Genomic DNA, 20,224 nt, shown 5'->3' on the forward strand with positions numbered 1-20,224 from the left:
ACGAGAGAAAGGAAGAGGGAGGCGAGGCAGGCGGCTGCGAACACCTGGCCAGGCAGCCCCGCCAGCTGCCTCCTACGCTGTGGCATCTTGAGTTCGAGCCTTCCTATCTGGCCATCTCCCATTCCATCCACCCTGCCCCCCTCCAGCTCTCCAAGCTGGGGCTTGGCGGGGAGCGAAGGTGGTTGGGTTGGTAGTGCTGGCTTCTCCAAGGGCTGCCTGTGCCGGAAGCAGGCCTGGAGCCCGGCCAGCCTCTGAGCCTCTAGAAAGGAGAAATAAAACCTGCTCACCCCACTTCCTCAGCCCCTGAGCTTGGGCAGCAGGTAACTGGCGCCAGCCCAGGATGCCAGGATATTAGCTAAGTGTATGGACTCAGGAGTCAGATGAACCTGGGTTCCAGTCCCTGCCCTGCCACTGCCTCATTTGTGGCCTCGGGCTACCTACTTAATCTTTCTATGCCTCAATTTTCTCATCTGTAAAATGGAGATAATAATATCAACATCATAGCTTTGATGTGGAAATTTCCACAGGCACTGGAAACACAGAGACAGCTAAGACTCATCCTCAAAAAAGTCTTGGAGTCCTTCAAGGACCAGAGACCACAAAATATCATGTTCTTGTTAAGAGATAATAGAGGAAAATGCAAAAGACATTGGGAGCTCAAAGAAGGGAAACTCTCTTTGAGTCTCTGTGAATAATGAGACAAGTGACAAACATCCAGAGCAAGTTTTTCAAGTTGAGAGTCTGGGTCACCTGCATCCAAATCATGGATGTCTATTGAAAAGCACTTTATTCCTTGCGGTCAAAATCTTCGCATGTGGGCCTGGGCTGTTGTATTTTAAGAGGCTGCAGATGATTCCTATTCACGCTGAAGTTGAGAACCACTGGCCCATGGGGAAAATGCCTCCGCCCCTCTCGCACCCCTACCCCTTTGCATCTCTACAAGGCTAGTCCTTCTGGAGGACGCAGCACTCTGTGCCCTACCTTGGCTTTGTATATGTCCCCGCCAGACTCGGAGATGCTGAAGCAGTTTCCTCTATAAATGAGGGATCCACCACAAGACTCTTTAGAAGTTTCTTGTAGAAGGATGAGAATGTCCCTCTTTGTGCCACTTGCATAAATGCTCATGTGGACCTTACTTGGTTCCTCAGACGGATTTTTTTTGGCCCATAAATACTATATGTGTGTGTGTGTGCGCGCGCGCGTGTGTTTAAATTGTAATTTAATGCCATGGGAGGGGCTTGTGCTCTTCAGTTTACCACAGTCCCAATCTCCCCTTGTATTGGCCAGCTGGAGTCACTAACTTATTTTACTGGACTTGCCTCCAACAGAATTTAAGTTTGCAAATCCTGGAAAGTGTACAGGCTGTTGACAACTATCCTCTAAGGTTCTCCTTCCCCATTCCTTTCTGTATGTGTGATCTTTTTTTCCTCTGGTCTTCTGTTAGCTGCAGGGGCTTCTCAAAAACAGGGTCCTTAAGGATGGATGTCATCTTACTGTTGGCTGCCCAGAGCTGCTAGTAGACCTTCTTAGAGGAGAGCACGGGAAGAACTCAGGAAACACAGGGGGCTAGGCACAAGTGTTTTTTAAATTTGTGGTCCTAATACTAGGGGATGCTAGAGTGGGAGCTGGTAAGGTAAAAATTGGCTTTAGAGGCATAAGAGGGCCAGTTGGTTTTGTCCTGTCTCTGACCCTTGCATGACCTCTACCCTGGCCAGTATCTCCCAGGCCCCCTGAGGGGACAGAGCAGAGAAAGGAGATGGATGTGGATGGACCTTTCCCTCCCAGTTTCTGGGATTTTGGCTTCACAGACAACTAGAGTATTTTATGCAGTGAGTGTGGGTCTCAGGGCATCCTGAGGCCAGGCAAGATGCATAACCAGTATCCACACTTTTCATCCTCCCTTTCCCTTTGGGCTTCTAGTGTGGGGCAGAAAACAAGACTGAGTGATCCCAAATGCTGGTGAGTGATAAAATAATTCTGCATTTAGCTTCTGGGGAAATGAGGCTCCCTGGAGAGAAGCTCCTGATTTGCTGAAAATATGTTGCATTCAAATTAACCAGAATAGTAGTCTTTTGTTAAAGCTAGAAGTGCTTAGCAATCATCTCATCCGGATGGGTAAACTCCTTGTGGGTAAACTGAGGCCCAGCCAGGGTCACCCAGACTAAGTGTCAGAATGTAGCCCAACACCCAGCCCTCCTGAAGCCCATGTTCTGCTGTGTATCCTGCATTTCAGTAACCCCACTACCCATGCTCTGTGCCTTGTTCATGAATCTACATGTTCTGCACTGCATTGCCAAGTTTCCAGTCAATCTTCTGCTATCGATTTTAGACTGGCCACTCCTTGAGGGCAGGGGTGGAGTATGAACCACATATTTGTCCCAGCCCTCGGCATGGGGATCTGGCACAAAGCAAGTGTTGGATGAATGGAGATCAAGGAACCAGCTGTGCACCTGCAGAGAAACCATTTTCCAGGGAGATGCCTCTGGCCACTCCCACTCCCAACTTTCTTTTTAAGTTGAGAAAGAAGAGAGGAACTAACATTTATTCTATGATTTCAATGTGCCAGGCACTGTGCCAAGTGCCTATCTCAGTGTTGCCTCACGACAATCTGTGGGAAAGAAACTGCCATCCCTGCTTTATAGATGAGGACACTGCTATCCAGAGACTTTGAGATCGTGTGGTTGGTGTCAGGGTCTCATGGTCATGGCCAGCAAGAGGCAGAGGCACATTCCGAATCCAATGGCAGGACCTGCGCCCCAAGGCCCCAGAGGGTGAGGAAGTTTACTGAGCACTAGCTTCCGTGCTCAATGCTTTTCTTACTCCCATAGCTGGAAACATCTCCACCAAGACCCAAGGAGGCAGACAGCAGCGCAATTCCCATTTTAGAGCCAAGGAAACCAAGGCTCAGAGAGGTTTAGGGCTGCGCTTGGCCTCCCGCACTTGGGCTGAGTCCTTTTCCCCACTCTTCCAGCAGGATCCAGCTCAGGAGCCGGCTCAGGCCAAGAGAGAAGCAATTGGAGGGCCCCGAGGTGAGCAGGGAGCCCGGGTCTAGCCAGGGCTTCCTCTTAGGCCCAGGGCGGTCCTTTCCACCACCCTGTCCCCAACTGAGCTAAGACTCTGGGAAACCCGTACCTCTCACCCCCTCCCACCCCCCCGCACACGTGACCTAGCAGGCTGGGTGACATCCCCAAATCCCGAAGACTCCTCCCCCGGGGAAGGCAGCCATCGTGGCGTGGGGGGCTCAGCTGGGAGCGTGGGGTTTCTCTCCCCACCGGCGAGGAGTGGCAGTCCCAGGGTTCCCCATCCATTATTCACGACGTTTACTAGGGGGGTGGGGGGTGGGGGTAGCAAGAAAGGAGAGGGAAGGAGAGGAAAAGAGGGCGTAAGGAAGAGGAGTACTAACCCAGGGCCCTCAAGTTCCGAAACTTCAGGTAGGAAGACCAGGAGGCTGAGTGAGTAAGAGCCCAGGAAGTCAGGCATGGAACCTGGTTTACAGTCGGCCACCAGGAAATACTGGTGGGGTGGACGACTGGAGGAGTGGGTGAATGGCTCTGCTCCCAAACAGCCATGTGGTCTTGAGCTCAACACTTAACCCCTCTGACCCTTATCATCCTCATCTGTAAAATGGGATAACAGCGCCTACTCCATTCGGTTGGTGTGAGGGTGGCATAAGCTAGTAGCCTAAATGTCTAGCACTTATTAGGAGCTCTTAAATGGTGGTGGTTGTTATGGGGAGTGGGGCTTGGAAGCGCTGGCTGCCCCCCTGAAGTGCACTGACTGTCTCCCAAGGCCCGGGGGCCACCCTGAACTGTCACTAATCTAAGAAATACTCAGTAAGCTTCACTAGGCTGAAGGGTCGAGGAAAGGGGGCCCAACTGTCTTTTTCAAATGAAAGCAAGAAAGGCAAAGGTGGGGAGGAAGCCACTCCTGGACCTGGAAGGCAGTTGCTGCCCCTACTTCCACCCTGGCGGGGGGCTGGCGGGGAGGGCGTCGCCAGGGGCTCATTCTGGCAGCCCCTCGCCCTCCCCGGGCCGTCTGGGCACTTGGAGGCGCCTGCTCGCTGCGCCGCGGGGCCGGACTCTGGTGGACGGCTCGGGCGTGGGGCCAGGAGCGCCCTGGAAATGGGCAGTTTGGCGGCAGCCGGGCCGACGGGGGCTGTGTGCGTGTGTGTGTGTGTGTGTGTGTGTGTGTGTGTGTGTGAGCGGTGGGGGCTTAGAGTAGGGTCAGCTTCCGGTCCTCTGCTCAGCCCAAGGCTTCCCTTCGATCCCTGCAGTTCGAGTTGGGACAGGACAGAGAGGTTTGGGACTTTTGGAGGAAAAATAGTGCAGGAAGAAAAAAGGACTCGGAAGGTCTGCAGGGCTGGAGCCGGGCGGGGCGGGGCGGACTGGAAGAGGCCAGGCCAGGCCGGGGTATAAATGCCGCGGAGGGGGCGGCCGCCGCGGGCGCAGAGAGGCGCGCCGCGAGCTGCGGTCTCGCCTCGCCTCCCGGGCCGCCCCTGCGAGTCCCGAGCGCGCGAGCACGCCTGCGCGCGCCCGGGCCCTTCCTGGCAGGCTGCTTGTAAGATGAGTGAAGAAGCAGGTGGGGGAGAGGGGAGGCAGCGAGCGAGAGGGCGAGGGGAGCGCGGGCGCTGAGCGGCGCTCACTTGGAGCGCAGCGAGCTAGCAAGACAAGCCTGATTCCATGTCCCCCGCTGCCACCCTACCAGGCGTGCGAAGATGATGGCCATGAACGCCAAGCAGCCTTTCGGCATGCACCCTGTGCTGCAAGAACCCAAATTCTCCAGCCTGCACTCCGGCTCCGAGGCCATGCGCCGAGTCTGTCTCCCAGCCCCGCAGGTACGTAGTGGAGCATAATTACCGCTCTAAGGCACATTTTTTGACAGGCACTAGCTTCATGTTTTTTTCATGTCGCCCAGAACAATCGCCGCTGTCTGAACCCCTCTCCTTGTCTCCCCCGCGCTCTCTCCCGGCGCGCTCTCTTTCTCATTCACGTCTCTGATCCACACGTCTGTTCCAGCAGAGCTGCTGCCTCCGTATTAATTTTTATGACCTGGGCTTTGAGGAGAGGCATCTCGGTTGCTTGAAAATGTGTTTTAATCCTGAGTTGACAGTATTCCCCACTGACCGTGCTGTGCGCCTTCTCGCTTGCAGCTGCAGGGTAATATATTTGGAAGCTTTGATGAGAGCCTGCTGGCACGCGCAGAAGCTCTGGCGGCGGTGGATATCGTCTCCCACGGCAAGAACCATCCGTTCAAGCCCGACGCCACCTACCATACCATGAGCAGCGTGCCCTGCACGTCCACCTCGTCCACCGTGCCCATCTCCCACCCGGCCACGCTCACTTCACACCCGCACCACGCCGTGCACCAGGGCCTCGAAGGCGACCTGCTAGAGCACATCTCGCCCACGCTGAGTGTGAGCGGCCTGGGCGCCCCGGAGCACTCGGTGATGCCCGCGCAGATCCATCCACACCACCTGGGAGCCATGGGCCACCTGCACCAGGCCATGGGCATGAGTCACCCGCATGCCGTGGCGCCTCACAGCGCCATGCCCGCGTGCCTCAGCGACGTAGAGTCAGACCCGCGTGAGCTGGAGGCCTTTGCCGAGCGCTTCAAGCAGCGGCGCATCAAGCTGGGGGTGACCCAGGCGGACGTGGGTGCAGCTCTAGCCAATCTCAAGATCCCCGGCGTGGGCTCGCTCAGTCAGAGCACCATCTGTAGGTTCGAGTCTCTCACCCTCTCGCACAACAACATGATCGCGCTCAAGCCGGTGCTGCAGGCTTGGCTGGAGGAGGCCGAGGCGGCCTACCGGGAGAAGAACAGCAAGCCGGAGCTCTTCAACGGCAGCGAGCGGAAGCGCAAACGCACGTCCATCGCCGCGCCGGAGAAACGCTCACTGGAGGCCTACTTCGCCATCCAGCCCCGTCCCTCCTCCGAGAAGATAGCAGCCATCGCTGAGAAACTGGACCTTAAAAAGAACGTGGTGAGGGTCTGGTTCTGCAACCAGAGACAGAAACAGAAACGAATGAAATACTCGGCTGTCCACTGACTGCGGTGGGGCGCCCCGTTGGGAGCCGGGAGAGCCTAGCGCACATGCCCCCTGGGTTGGGGGGACGGTTATGGGGAACTCCAAGGCGCTTCCGGGCAGGTTAGGCTCTCTCCCCCGAAGCCACAGACTTTTCCCTTTATCCCGCCTGGTTGCCTCCCGGCCTTCTCTTTCTCTTTCCTTTCTGTTCTCACCAAAAAAAGTTTTGGCGCTTGGAAAAAATTCAAGAAGGGCGGGCCCGGAGGGACTCGCGCTGTCCGTGGTGCTGAAATTTGCCCCGGCGCGACCTCAGGGCGGGAGCTCCCGGGCAGAGGGTGGTGAATTGGCCCCACCGCCCGAAGCTAGGGTTAAAGCGCCACTTTGCTAAGCGCAATTAAGCGAGGGGTGAAGGGATGGAAAGAAAGCGATAAATAACAATACAAAGTTTAGGATATCTAAGTGGGACCCAAACATGTACTGGAGATTTATTAGAGTATATAAAAAATACACGTATGTTTCCAAAGGATAGCCTTATACTCCCTTCTTTGCCTAAATTCTATCCATCTTATCCTTTGGTTTGCCGTAAATTCTCATAAGGTAGCATGAAGATTAGGTTCAGGGAAAGTGTGCGGGGAGTTTCAGGCTTCGAGCTGTTATTCTCCGCGGTAGGTAGGACTCCAGAAAAATGTGAACCCAGTCTGGCGACTGAAAAGGCTGGGATCGCTTGGCTGTCTGCAAGCCCAGCGAGCACCAACACCGGCCCTGGTCATCCCTCACGACCTGCTGGCGTTTGAGAGGTAATTACCGCTTGCTGGAGAGCCGGGGTTGGCAGTTTTCTGTACTAACTGAAGACTCGCCCACCCCAGCTCTCTGCTTTTACCAGGTTGCGAACTCAGCGTGGAGTCAGCTGCTCGAAAGTGACTGTCACTTCTCTGAATCATATGCAAGTCCTTCCAACACATCTAACCTCGTTGCCCGTTTATTATTATTGTTGTTGTTAGCATTATCAATTCCTATTATTTATTTAACTCTGTTTTCTTCCATTCCCTCTATGTGGGTCTCTTGGTGGAGGTTCACTTATAATTTTGTGAGAGAAGAGGAGCAGGACCACTGGCCTGGGCCCTTCTCTCCCCAGCCCCTTTGGACCAGTCATATTTTATTTTTTCATTCCTTCATGTAGTTTGCGTGTTGCTGTGTGACCTTTGGTTTCGTTCTCCGAATAGATACAAATAAAATATTAAGTTTTCTTCTCTCTTTACCCCTTGAATTAACTTCTTAAAATAAATGCTTTATTTTTCAACCCGAATCGCAGTGGTTTTCTTTCTCAAAGGCTGAGGGGTACTAGTCTTGGAAAGGACTTAAAAATGAGAACCCAAAAGGGCTAGGCTGTCATTTACTGCCGAGCAGCCCCCAGCCATCTCTCCTCTTCCTCCATGGTCTCACGCACACACTCCCACCCAGATCTCCTCTAGGGAGATCCAGCCGCGGTCTCTGGTCCTCAAGGTTTCAAGGCACTTTCCTCCATGCTTCCCTCTCTGTGCCGTATCCATCAGACTCTGTTCCTCAATGCGACTCAGAGAGCAAACTTTGTAGCCTGACTGATGGGGGTTCAAGCCTCAGTGTCTCCACTCACCGCCTGAACCATCCTGAGGCTAGTTTTTCTTTTTCTTTTTTTCTAACTTGTGTAAGTTTCCTCTAAGATTGATTGCAGAAGGAAGGTGCTAATACTTATCTCTCAAGATTACCATCAGGACTAGGCAAGATTGTTTATTTAGGGTGTTTAAGAAGTGCTTGGACTTAGAAGGAAACAAATAAATTATTTTAAAAAATTGAAATGGCTGGAGAGGAGGTGTGGGGATAGAGGCAAAAGGGAGGAAAGTGTTTGCTGGGACAGAGTCTCTTGTGGCCCCTTCGAAGTCCCTTCAGAAATGCATTTGGCATTGTCACCCAGAAGGGTACTCCCTCCGTGGTCTCTCTTGGCTTCTCTGTGGGAGGGCTGATATATCTGCTGCAAAGCACCTGGCATAGTACCCTGGGTGTAATCAACAGATGCCAGGGCTCTTGTCTCTTTCTGCTCCCTCTGAAAGGGGACGGAAATGTTTTTATTTGTGAACCATAGAAACATCTTCCTGATTTAAAAATTAATGCTCGAAATCCAGGATTCATCGGCACATTCCTCTGCTGCGTCCTCAAACAGCTCTAGGTCATCAGACCCCAGCCCGAAATCCGAAATTCGGAGCAGAGTAGGTTTCCCTTCCTAGCAGCGCGCCCCTCCTCCACTGCAAAAGCAAACTTGCGGATCGCCCCCAGCTCCCTGGGCCTCAGCCCCTCGCCCCCACCGCGTGCAACAGCCCCAGCGATTCCTCCACCTCTCTCTCCATCGGGTGTCCTTTAATAATAAATGCCCTTATGCCATTACATTATATTGTGGGTTTTGAAAATTTAAAATACGGCTGATGCAATATTAATTGCCTATAGTGGTATAAAACACAGGGCCGGAGCCCAGCCGGGATGCAGAGGAGGTGGCCTCGAGCGTCCCGCGCCGAAGTGAAGCGCTCCAGAAGTACGCGCTTTTGCCGGCTGCGAGGTTCCCTGCAGGTAAGAGCATTCGCATTTTCTGGCCCGGGAAAGAACCAGATATCTGCCTCCACTCCCTTTTCTAAAAGTGCACTGCTGTTATTTATTTAGTTTTTTTAAAAAACTAACAATCGCAAAAGTTTGGGAGACTTTTTTGGAGAGGACGAGAGCAGTCGCCTTCATGCAAAATCTGCTCCAGGACCGTCCGGATGCGCCAGGTTACGAGTACCAACCGCGCCTCTGCGCTTAGTTCCTTTCGGGCGCCAGGCACCCTGGCGGGCAGGATCATTTTGACCAGTTTCTACCTGCAGACTGGAGCTGCCGTCCGGTCTGCGAAGCGCTTCACCCTCTCCCTCCCCCTGAGTGCGCCCGGCCGGCGCCGAAGTCTCTCTCCTCCGGCTCGCTCAGGAAGCAACCGGAGATGTGGTTTCCCCTGGATTGTGTGTAGTCGCCTCTGCCACTTGTCCCGCAGAGGCACAGACCTCTGGAAGGGTGGGGCAGAAGGTTGGGAGTTCAGGTAGGCCTAGTTTGCCTCCTCGGTAGACCATTTCATAACCGTGCGACCTTGGACAAGTCCTTGTGTTTATTTCATAGCCCTTACTCTCCCCTGACAGTACCCTCTGCTGACTGTAAAATGTCCCAACATTTATACTGAAGAGTAATTGAAAGTGAATCCCAACAGCACCTGGAGCAGGTTTTCCTTCTCCCAATCCTGCCCGCTTGCAACACTCACTGTGCAAGGCTCACTCAGCTGAGAGTTTCTTTAACCTGTGCAAAAGCAAGTGAGGTCAGCGCTTTGGGCTGTTGACATGGAAAGTTGCATGGAGCCTTGAGCCCGCCTGGCTTGAACTGGGGCCTGATGTGGAAGGAACCGGGGGTACACACTCCAGCTTGGCGGAAGTCCTGGCAGGCAGAACTTAGAGGCAAGAGGCCTGGGCTCCTGTGCTGTGTGATCTCCGGCCAGTGGCTGCCTGTTGCTGTGCTTAACGTGGTGTCAGTTTTGTTCACTATTTCATGCCCAGCGTCCAGCTCCGGGTCTGGCCCAGAGTGGCAGACATTAGGTATCTGTTGAAAAAATGAATAAGGCTTTTGTTTTGTCAAATGAAAACACACCTTCTGGCCCAATCCTCTCTCCATTTTAGGGACTGTAGGGAAGCTAGAGAATAGAGACCATCAGGGGTAGGTGAACATCCCTGGGAATGGGGATCAGGGTCAAGGTGGTGGTCTGTGTCAAGGAGCTTTCCTTCAAAGGTGGCCAGTTTCCTTCCTGTTTAGGTGGAAGAGGCTGTACCTCACCCTGTGGTGGCCGTGAGTAAGGCAGGGGGTACTTAGAGACATGAGTCCTTGAAACTTAAAAGAGATGTTAAGGAGAAAGACCAGGGGGGGTAACCTCTGCCGGGGCCCTGTCGCCTGATCCTCTCTTGGCCTGCCTTTGAGTTTGAGTTCTTTCACTTTCCTGCTGGGAGAGAAATAGCTCCGGCTCTAGCGTGGACAGACCTGGAGTGGAGTAACTGCTCCATCTCCTGCTTGAGCAAGTGACCTGATCGCTCTGACCCTCGGCACCCTCATCTGTGATACTGGGAAAAAGACTCTCATGGTTGCCCTGATGATGCACTGAGCTCGTGCAAGGCCTGGGCCTGACACAGAGCAGGCATTAGTGGATATTTAGTTGCTTTAAGCCATCGTTTCTACTCAGGAAAGTGAGCGATAGCGTTGCGGTGCAATTTCAGGGTTTGGAATCAGGGGGAATCAACGTTTTCCCTCTGTGAGCCACAGTCTGGTCCTCTTTAAAACGAGGGCAACAGTGCCTATCCGCTCGCTCGCGGCGTGGTGGTCAGGGGCGAGACTGGACGTGCTTCGCACACGGGGCGGCCAAGCTACGGAAGGGAGCATGGATTCGCTCTCCAGGAATGCGGGGTGCAAATGCACCGTTCCCACTGAGAAGCGTGGCCCTAGTCAGCGGCTCCTTGAAACCCAGACTCTCCTCCCACCCCTACCCCCGCCCCGTCGGAATTTCTGCAGGAGTCAAGCGCTCTGAAGGGCTGGAGACTTCGCGCTGCGCTCCTCTCCCAGGAGGGGGTGGGGTGGGGTCTTGGACTCCCCTTATCCCATCCCGCCCTGCTCCCACCTTTTGGCCCCGGCACTAGAACAACTGAGCCAAAGAGCAGAACGCCTAAAAGCCCGTCTTTTTACCGAACGAGAGACAGAGGCCCAGAGAACGGGGATGGATTTAGCCGGCTCTTTCTACCCAAAATAGCTCTTCCCCAGCCGAGCTATCACACCACCCGTTTTATCTATTTCATAGTCCTTACTACTTCCCGATAGCACCCTGTTTATTTATTTAGCATTTATTATTACTTATAAATGCGCTCCGGGCGAGCACGTTCTCCCAGTTCGCCCTGCCCCCCTGACCCCAGCGCAGGCCCTGGCGCACAGTGAGCGCTCCACAGATGTTTGCTCGATGAATGAATAATAGTATCTAAAACGTACGGACGGATTCCCGTAAGCCAGGTACTGTTCCAAGCTCTTCATGTGCGTTAATTTCTTAATTCCTAAGCAACATCATCAGCAGGTACAGTTTTAAATCCCATTTTAAAGATGGGAACACGGAGGCACAGAGGGTTTATGCAACTTGGCCAGGGCAAGCTGTGAACACAGCAATTTAGAGGAGGGATCTGGCAAAAACCCGGTTTCTTCGCCTCTTCCGTTCCCAAGCGAGACCCAGCCCAGGCAGGGGCAGGGGAGTGGGCCACGGGGAGAGGGGAGGCGGAGGGGGTGCAGCGGGGGTGAAGGCGGGGCGAGCAGAGGGGCGGTGGGAGCTGGGGACGCCCGCTGTCCTCCCCAGGTTTTGGGGCCCTCCTCTCCCGTCTCCCCCTCTCCTGTCTCTCGCCCCTGGCCCCGTCTGCGTCCGCGAGTTCCTTGCCTGCCGCTCACCCTGCTCTGAGCTTCCCTCCAGGCTCGCGGGCGCGAAACTCTGACCTCCAAGTGCGGGAGCGAGGCGCGCGCGGAAAGCCCCTCCCCACCCCCCGTTCGGCTCTTCCGCCCAGCGGCGGGGGCCCCCGCGGTAACCCCGCCTCGCCGGGCAGACGGAGCCAGCGAGGACCCCGGCGGACAGATTAGTCTCCCCTTCGATCGCTCTTTTCCGATCAGGTCAGGTTTCCCTGCGTCCCCTGACGGCGCTTCCGCACCGGCCCGGCTCGCAGCGCTCCCCGGCGGGGCCAGGGCCCGCCGGCTCCTCCCGGCGCCTCCGGAGGGGGCTTCCCCTCCGCGTCCCGGCCCGGGGAGTCCCCTGCGCCGCCCGGGGGCCCTGGAGCCTCCCGAGTGGTCCTCCCCACCCGCCGCTTCCTGTCCCCTGCGCGTGCAGCTCTGGTCTCCATAAACCCTCAGCTCTCTGCCTGGCCACCCCTCGGTTCAGCCCCCGCGGCCCGCCCCGCGGTGCGGGCAAACTGGGATGGAAACGGCTCTTTTTGTATGGACCGTATACGTATTTTAGAATGTAAAAGATTTCAATTTTTAGGATTATCATACACACACACATTTCCAAGTGGTCATCCTGGGGAAAAAAAATCAGATTTTTGTTGGACTTCTTTATGCATATTTAGGATAAAATACTGTTTCTACTTTGAATTCCATAGGGAAGGGGGAAGCACAATAAATTCACGGAGGGGGGGGGCATGTCTCTGGCTGAATCCCATCGCCAATCCCACCATCTTCCTTTCCTCCACTTTCCTTTCTCCTCCCTCCCAAGACACACATCAGACCTGCTCTAAATCCCAGCACCCCCGCCCGCGCCATAGCCCACTAGTGCCTGAGGCTTTGCTAGGCGGCTCACCTCTTGCCAGATATAGTTAATGTCCAGCCCTCATAAATCAAGACCATAAAAAGCTTACTTTCATATGCACTCAATTTCTACCAAACCTAAACTAATTGCATAAATTCCTTTAGGCCACTCAGAGCTGCTCTCTGGGTTGGGATCTGATCAATTAGTCATTAGGCACTCCATTAGCTGGGGTTTAAGCTGCCTCATATAAATGTCTCCTGTCAATTTGCTTGTAATTGAATGAATAAAAAAAGGATACAATTATTAGCACAGAGGATCAGAATGAGGAGAGGTCAATTTTATTCAAATATTCTAAAAATGTATTAATATAATAATAACGACAATAACAATAATAATTAGAAAGCATTTACACACCAGCCTCTCCAAGAGTCCCCATCCAGGTTAAGCAAAGATCTGGCCTGACGCACAGAAACTCAAATGTGTATCTATACCCTGCCACCTTAGGAGGCTGTAGGTCCCACCCTTGGGGCCTCAGTTTCTTTTCCTGTAAAATGAGTTGGCTAGAGGTAATTCTCTTTTCTTTTTTTAAAACTAGTTTTATACTTTGTCAAATTAATTTATGCATATAGTTTAAAAATGGAATAAATAATACAGAAGGGCAATTTGACCAGACCCTCACCTTCAACCACTTTTAACTGTTTCTTCTGGAAGTTTATGAAATGTTTAAGTTAATATATTTTTGACATTTTAAATCATATAGAATATACATTTCTTTCTCTTTTCAAAATTCAAGGTTTGTTTATTAATATTTTAATTAACATGATTGAAATTCAAAAGAACTAAAAGGTTTGCAGTGAAATGTCTTTCTACTTCCCTTGACTCAAATCACCCAGTTCCCTTTGCTGAAGGTAAACAACATTGTCAGTTTCTTGTGAATATACCAGAGATATGCTATTGGCTGCCGTTTATTTCTTGATTTGTTATTCTTAGTCGTTGGGCTTTAACTTTTTGCTATGATATCAGAAAATCAGAGATATAATAATCTTGAATGGTCATTTCACACCAAGGATCATAGGAAGTTTTACATAAAATCAATAATTTTAAAAAATGAACTGAAGGGGCAGTTGAAAATTCTGTGATTTTACAAAACTTTTTTTTTTGGAGGTTGATTAAAAAGAATTCTTTTGAAAATAGAATAAAAAGAGAAAAAAATTATATTTAAAATATTATTTAAAAAAAACAAAACTTTTTGTTTGACAATTTGGAGGTGCAGACACTATAATGTATAAAAATCACCTGCTCGCAAAGACAAAGAGTGTTTACAAGTTAATTCGAATTCTATCTCACCTCCCCCTAAGTAAAATTTAAAGCAGCCTACCTGTTACTACTATGGAATTAGACACTACACCTATAATTTTGCTACCTTTATCTACTGGATGTTTCAGTACATGCAGTCCTTAGTTTTATTCAATTTCCTTAAAAATGTATCTTCACTACTTCAGCTCCTCCAAGTGAGCCCACTTTTCCAATTGGAAGAGCTTTTCTTCGGTGTACACAGCTGTGATAGGATAGGGCTGGGGAAGACACTGAAGACATCATTTAATGATCCACTTGATGTTGGGATTGGGCTAGGACTGCAGACTGCAGAAACTAGCTGAGCTCCCAGCTGTGAGGTAGCTAAGAGTCTTGAACTCTTGGACAGAACTCCAAGGTGGTCATCCTGATTTCCTGCTGGCAGGTAGCAGGGAACCATTGTTCTCCACCTTTAAGTGATTTGTATTGAGCCCTGCATATTCCCTCCCCTTAAGAATTCCTCTTCTAGCAAAAAGAATGGGTTGGAAGAAAGCTAACTGAAAGAGATAGTATCATTTCTGCTCAGAATATAACACCCAGGCCTCCTGGTATAATGAGCAAGAACCTGGAATGTGCACAGAGATCTGAGTTCCAGACCTTACTCTGTTCTGTGTGACTGTGGCAAGTTTATTCACTCCTCAGTACCTCAGTTTCCCCACCTTTAACTTGGGGAAGTCCAACTAGATAGTTCAGTTTGGTGAGGATTCATGGACTCCCCTGAGATTATGGGGAAAACTGTTTTCCTAACTGAGAAAAATACACCTCTGTGCACTCTCAATTTTTGCTAATTTCTTGAAGTTCAAACATGGATCCCCTGGATTCAACGCTGTAAGTTCCTGGGTCTCAGAACTAGATGAACCAAAGCCCTTTCTTTATGTGACTATCCAAATTTAGGGCCAAATACCCGTAAGCAATTAAACCAGTTTAGCAAACTGGGAAGAACTTTACAGAAGGCTAAAATAAAGTGCCAATTAAATGATGAGATAATTGCCAATCAAGACTCCAAATGGCTTTGACAAAGTTATTTTGCAGATCAACAGTCAGTCTCCCAAGAGACAGCATGGTAGAGTGAAAAAAGAAAAAGCACCACCTCAGGAGTCATAATCTAGGTTAAAAAAAATTTTTTTTTTAACTGTTTCTGCTAACAATTAGAGTTGAAATTTTGAGCCTGGAGCTACCCTGCTCTGGTCCCGTCTCTTCTCTAAAGCTGCCAGATGTGACATTATATGAACTGAATTATATAGGCATTGGCATGTCTTATATTTGGTATTTATTTTGGCTAATTTTATTTTTCTGTTTTGTCTGAGAAAAGATAGTTGTGCAGTCAAGTTAGAGCTGGACGAAGGGGCAGTCAAGTGGCCGTGCTCTTGCCCATAAAGGAGGCAGGTAGTTTTAACCCCTGGCATGGGACGTCACAGACAGTGGTTTCCACATTGTTGGGGATCCACTTAACAAAATAGCCGCTGTTCTTGTTTTGGTCATTAAGCATTTGTTTGTCCACCTCCTTCACGGACACATGGCCCCTGAACGCTGCAGCCCCCAATGAAAAAATAAAAACACCAATAATTGTTAAGTTTAAAAATAAATGGCAAGGTAAGTGTAGGAGGTGGGGTGAAATTAAAATATTTTGTGAGAATGGTCCTGGCACAGCCAAGCCAGCTCCTCAGTAGTTCTGGGAAGACTCAACACAGCGGAGGGCAGAGGGACTGGGGGTTGTTGTGGGCTGGGCAAGGTAGCACCTGAGCCTGTCCCAGCTCTGGCAGGAATTCACAGATAAGAGGATGCTGACCAGGAGGGCGGAGCAAGATGGCGGCCGAGAAACACCGCCAGCCGCAGTGTCTCTGCCAAAAAGACAGATTTTAGAAGAAAGTGGAAGAAATAAGCAAGCAGACAAGCATACATCCGATGAGGGTCGGAAGGAGGGGTACCTGAGATTACGGGAGACTCCATGGGAGAGGAGGTTAAGGAGGAGAACTGGAAGCAGAGAGCCCCCGAGAGGCTTGGAGACCAGCAGTAAGGGTAGGTAGAGCTGTTAACTTCCCCCTCCTTTGCGTCTGGGACTGCTGGTGAGCTCCCCGGTGGTTGGAGGGACCTGTGGACGCCAGCCCAGAGACAGCTGCTGCCAGTGAGCAGTGAGCCTCTTGTGGACTGGGCACCAGGCTCCCAACTCCTTCAGGGCACATCCCTGTGCACAGACCCCAGCAGCTCGGCAGGCGCCATGTTGCTACATTCTCCCCTCCCCCTTCCCTATCCGCGGCTGCTGAGAGAGACAATTTAGCCACCACCTGGAGGCATCTCCAGAAATTGGGACCTTTCGTTTTGGGGCCCTACAGCAGCCTGAGGGGTACTGAGACTGTGAGCTCCCTACCCGCCAGCCCTCCCAGGTGCTGCTGGCCTGGTGACTCCAGGAGAACAGGGCAGATCCTGAGGCTGAGAGACATCCATCCAGCTTTTGCACCCTGTGGGTGACTTAGGACAAGCAGGTATTGAATTCTGGGGCCCAGAGGTCAGACCTGCAGGCCAGATCCCGTGCTGAGGTCTCACATTGCTCCAGGGCACAGAAGGGATATTTGTGAATGACCCTACTGAGGTGTGTGTGCCTTCAGGGGCAGAACAACGTGCTTGAGGGGCAACCCTCCTCCCACAGGGGGGCCTAGCCCAGGCTGTGATCCTGCACAGGGAACCTCCTGGCCCACATCACAGCCAGGGGAGACCCACTGGCATGAGGTCCTGCCTGCTGGCAGAGGCCCAGGAGAAGCCTCGGAGAGGGGGAGGGTGGAAAGGAGCAAGGTCTGCTCCAGACTGCAGGTCTCGGACAACCCCACCCCCACACACAGACTTTCTGGCTGAGTGGAGCCATTCCAGCCCCTCCCTGACAGCTTTCCCTCCCCCCTTCAAGAAGAGAACAGAACTTTGACCCCTGGTAACAGCATTTGTGGTGCTTGAGGGCAGGCTTTCCCAACCCAGCTCTACCCAGACTCACTCCAGGACCAGCCCTCACTGTGGTAGAGAATAAGGACACACCTGGAAGTCCCAGGGCCCCACCCCATCACCTGAGGCACAAGAGTGCCTCTCCAGAGGAACAAGAGCTGGTTACAGGACCCAAAAACAACAATGTAGCCTGCTCCTCCCAGCAAATGCCACCTACTGACAGGGAGGTCCTTCTGTACATCCTTTTAGTGCATCTACTGATTCATCATACAGGGTGTGGTCGAATCTTACCCACAAACACCACCTACTGGCTCAGAAACTAAACAGGGAGTGTCATCCAAACAAAAATCTAAAGGTAAGAAGCAACAACTGATCCAGATGGGAAGAAATCAGTGAAATGACTCTGGAAGTGTAAAGAATCAAACAGAAAGCACACCCCCAAAGAGGAACGCCAGCTCTCTAGAAATGGACATCAACCAAAGTCAGAACACTAAAATGACAGAAGAATTTTGAACACGGATTGTAAGAAAGCTCAATGTCATGCAAGAAAAAATGGATAACCAACACAAAGAAACCACACAAAAAAATCCAGGACCTGGAAGAATTTGAAATATTAAAAATCAAACTGAATTCCTGGAAATGAAAAATCTATTCAGGGAACTAAAAAACACAGTGGAAAACCTCAAGAACAGGGTAGATCAAACAGAAGAAAGAATCTCAGAGATTGAAGATAACACCTTCCAATTAAATAAGTCATTCACAGAGAAAGAGCAGAGAAATAAGAGAACAGAGCAAAGCCTACAAGAAATGTGGGATTATGTGAAGAAACCTAACAGGGTGGGGGATGGCAGAAAGGGAAGAAGAAAACACACAAGGGTTGGATAATCTATTTGAAGATATAATAGAGGAAAATTGCCCAGGCCTTGCTAAAAAATCTAGATATACAAGTACAAGAAGCTCAAAGGACCCCCAGGAGATTCAATGCAAACAGGAAGACACCACGACATGCAGTCATCAGACTGACCGAAATATCAACTAAAGAGGTCCTTCTACACGCTGTAAGGTGAAAGAAGTAACATACAAAGGAAAGCCAATCCGAATAACCAGACTTCTCTACTGAAACCTTACAAGGAAGGAGAGACTGGGGCCCTATTCTCACTCTTCTGAAACAGAATAATGCCCAGCCTAGAATCTTGTACCCTGAAAAAGTAAGTTTTGTACATGAAGGAGAAATAAAGACATTTTCAGAGGAGCAAAGACTGAGATAATTCACCAAGACAAGACCAGCCCTCCAAGAAGTACTCAAAATAGTGTTACCCTCGGATCAGCACAATAAACACTCACGAATGTAAAACCACTCAAAAGCTAATGATCAAAGGCCAGATACCACAATGGCTCAAGAAAGAAAAGAAAGCAACAAAGTTCAACCCAACAGAATGAACAGAAATCTGCCCTACCTATCAGTTCTCTCAATAAATGTGAATGGCTTGAACTCCCCACTCAAGAGACATAGGCTGGCCAAATGGATAAAAAAATACAAGCCAAGTATCTGCTGTCTTCAGGAAACACATCTAACCTGCAAGGATGCATTTAGACTAAAGGTAAAGGAGTGGAGAACAATATTTCAAGCAAATGGAAGCCAAAAGAAGGCTGGTGTGATGGTTTTGATTTCAAATAACTTAGTTTTTAAGTCAAAAGTAATAAAAGACAGAGAAGGTCACTATATAATGGTGAAGGGTACAGTTCAACAAGAAGACATAACAATTCTAAATATGTATGCACTCAACTTAGGTACACCCAGATTCATAAAGCAAACTCTACTTGATCTAAACAAATGGATAAACAACAAGACCATATAGCCAGAGACATTAACACCCCGCTGACAGCGCAGGAAAGATCCTCAAACATAAAATTAACAAAGAAATAATGGACTTAAACAGAACTCTAGAACAAATGGGCCTGACTGACATTTACAGGACATTCTACCCAAAAAAACACTGAATATACATTCTTCTCATCAGCTCACGGGACATTCTCTAAGATTGACCATATCCTAGGACACAAAGCATGTCTCAAACAATTTTAAAAAATAGAAATTATACCATGTATCTTTTCAGATAACAGTGGAATAAAAGTAGAAATCAACCCAACAGAATCTCTCATTTCTACACAAAGTCGTGGAAACTAAACAACCTTCTGCTGAATGATCACTTCATAAATGAGGAAATCAAGATGGAAATCAAAAGATTCTTTGAACTAAATGACAAAGGAGACAAGTTATCAAAATCTGTGGGACACAGCTAAAGCAGTCCTGAGAGGAAAGTTTATTTCCATAAATGCCTATATCCAAAAGTCGAAAAGATCACAAATAGACAACCTAATGAATCGACTCAAACAGCTGGAAAAAGAAGAACAAACTGACCCCAAACCCAGCAGAAGAAGTGAAATCATTAAGATCAAATCAGAACTAAATGAAATTGACACCAGGGAAATTATACAGAAGATTAATAAAACAAAAAGTTGGTTCTTTGAAAAAAAAACAAAACTGACATGCCTTTGGCTAGACTAATGAAAGGCAGAAAAGAAAAATCTCTAATAAGCTCCATTAGGAATAAAGGAGAAATGACAACTGATGCCACGGAGCTACAAGATATAATTTGTGAATACTACAAAAACCTTTATGCATACAAACTGGAAAATGTGGAGGAAATGGACAAATTTTTAGAAACACACAGGCTCCCTAGGCTCAGCCAGGAAGAAATAGAATTCCTGAATAGACCAATATCAAGTACTGAAATTGAAACAACAATAAAAAAGCCTTCCTAAAAAGAAAAGTCCCAGACCAGATGGTTTCACACCCAAATCTTACCACACCTACAAAGAAGAACTGGTGCCTATCCTGCAGAAATTATTCCACAACATCAAGAAGGATGGGACCCTCCCCAACACATTTTATGAAGTGAACATAACCCTGATACCAAAACCAAGAAAGGATGCAACAAAAAAAGACGACTATAGACCAATATCCCTTATCCCAGATTTAGGAAGAAATGTCTTATACTTAAAATTTTTTTCAACCAACGTGCCCAACACTGGAGTCTAGGTATATAGCCTGAAACACAACATTTCTTGCAATTCTCATTACATTAAAGGTGGTATAAATTTTGCGTTCCACTTCAGAACACATCTGTGACTTTTTTGCCATGCACACACAGACATGCATGTACTTGCACATGTCAGCTTGGACTGCAATAACAAATGCTACAGACTGTGTGACCGAAACAGCAAACATTTATTGCTCACGGTTCTGGAAGCTAGGAAGTTGAAGGTCAAGGTATAGCAGATTCGATCTTTGGTGGAGGTCCTCTTTCTGTTTTGCAGATGGCTGCCTTCTCACTGTGTCCCTGCACGGCCAGGAGAGGGAAAGATCATTTCCTCATGTCTCTTCCTACAAGGGAACTAATGCAATTCATGAGGGCACATCCTCATGACCTGTTTACCTCCTAAAGGCCCTGCCTCCAAATATCATCACAGTGTGGATTAGTACTTCAGCATATTAA

The 20,224-nt window shown here is 49.7% G+C and overlaps 1 protein-coding gene across 1 annotated transcript; it reads left to right on the forward strand.

Moving 5' to 3' along the window:
• Positions 1–4,440: 4,440 nt before the first annotated feature.
• POU4F3 (POU class 4 homeobox 3) lies at positions 4,441–7,328 on the forward strand. Its single transcript, XM_012774169.2, has 2 exons — positions 4,441–4,834; positions 5,150–7,328. Exons 1-2 carry the CDS (start codon positions 4,715–4,717, stop codon positions 6,044–6,046), a joined length of 1,017 nt encoding a protein of 338 aa, XP_012629623.1. The 5' UTR covers positions 4,441–4,714; the 3' UTR covers positions 6,047–7,328.
• The last annotated feature ends 12,896 nt before the right edge of the window (positions 7,329–20,224 follow it).

This window comes from Microcebus murinus, chromosome 21 (assembly GCF_040939455.1).
Source record: "Microcebus murinus isolate Inina chromosome 21, M.murinus_Inina_mat1.0, whole genome shotgun sequence".
Taxonomy (NCBI): domain Eukaryota; kingdom Metazoa; phylum Chordata; class Mammalia; order Primates; family Cheirogaleidae; genus Microcebus; species Microcebus murinus.

Excerpts from the sequence above, each read along its gene's own strand:
- POU4F3 (XM_012774169.2), top strand. The coding sequence starts at position 4,715 with ATGATGGCCATGAACGCCAAGCAGCCTTTCGGCATGCACCCTGTGCTG. Across the intron at positions 4,835-5,149 it reads TCTGTCTCCCAGCCCCGCAG|CTGCAGGGTAATATATTTGG; the intron begins GTACGTAGTGGA and ends TCTCGCTTGCAG.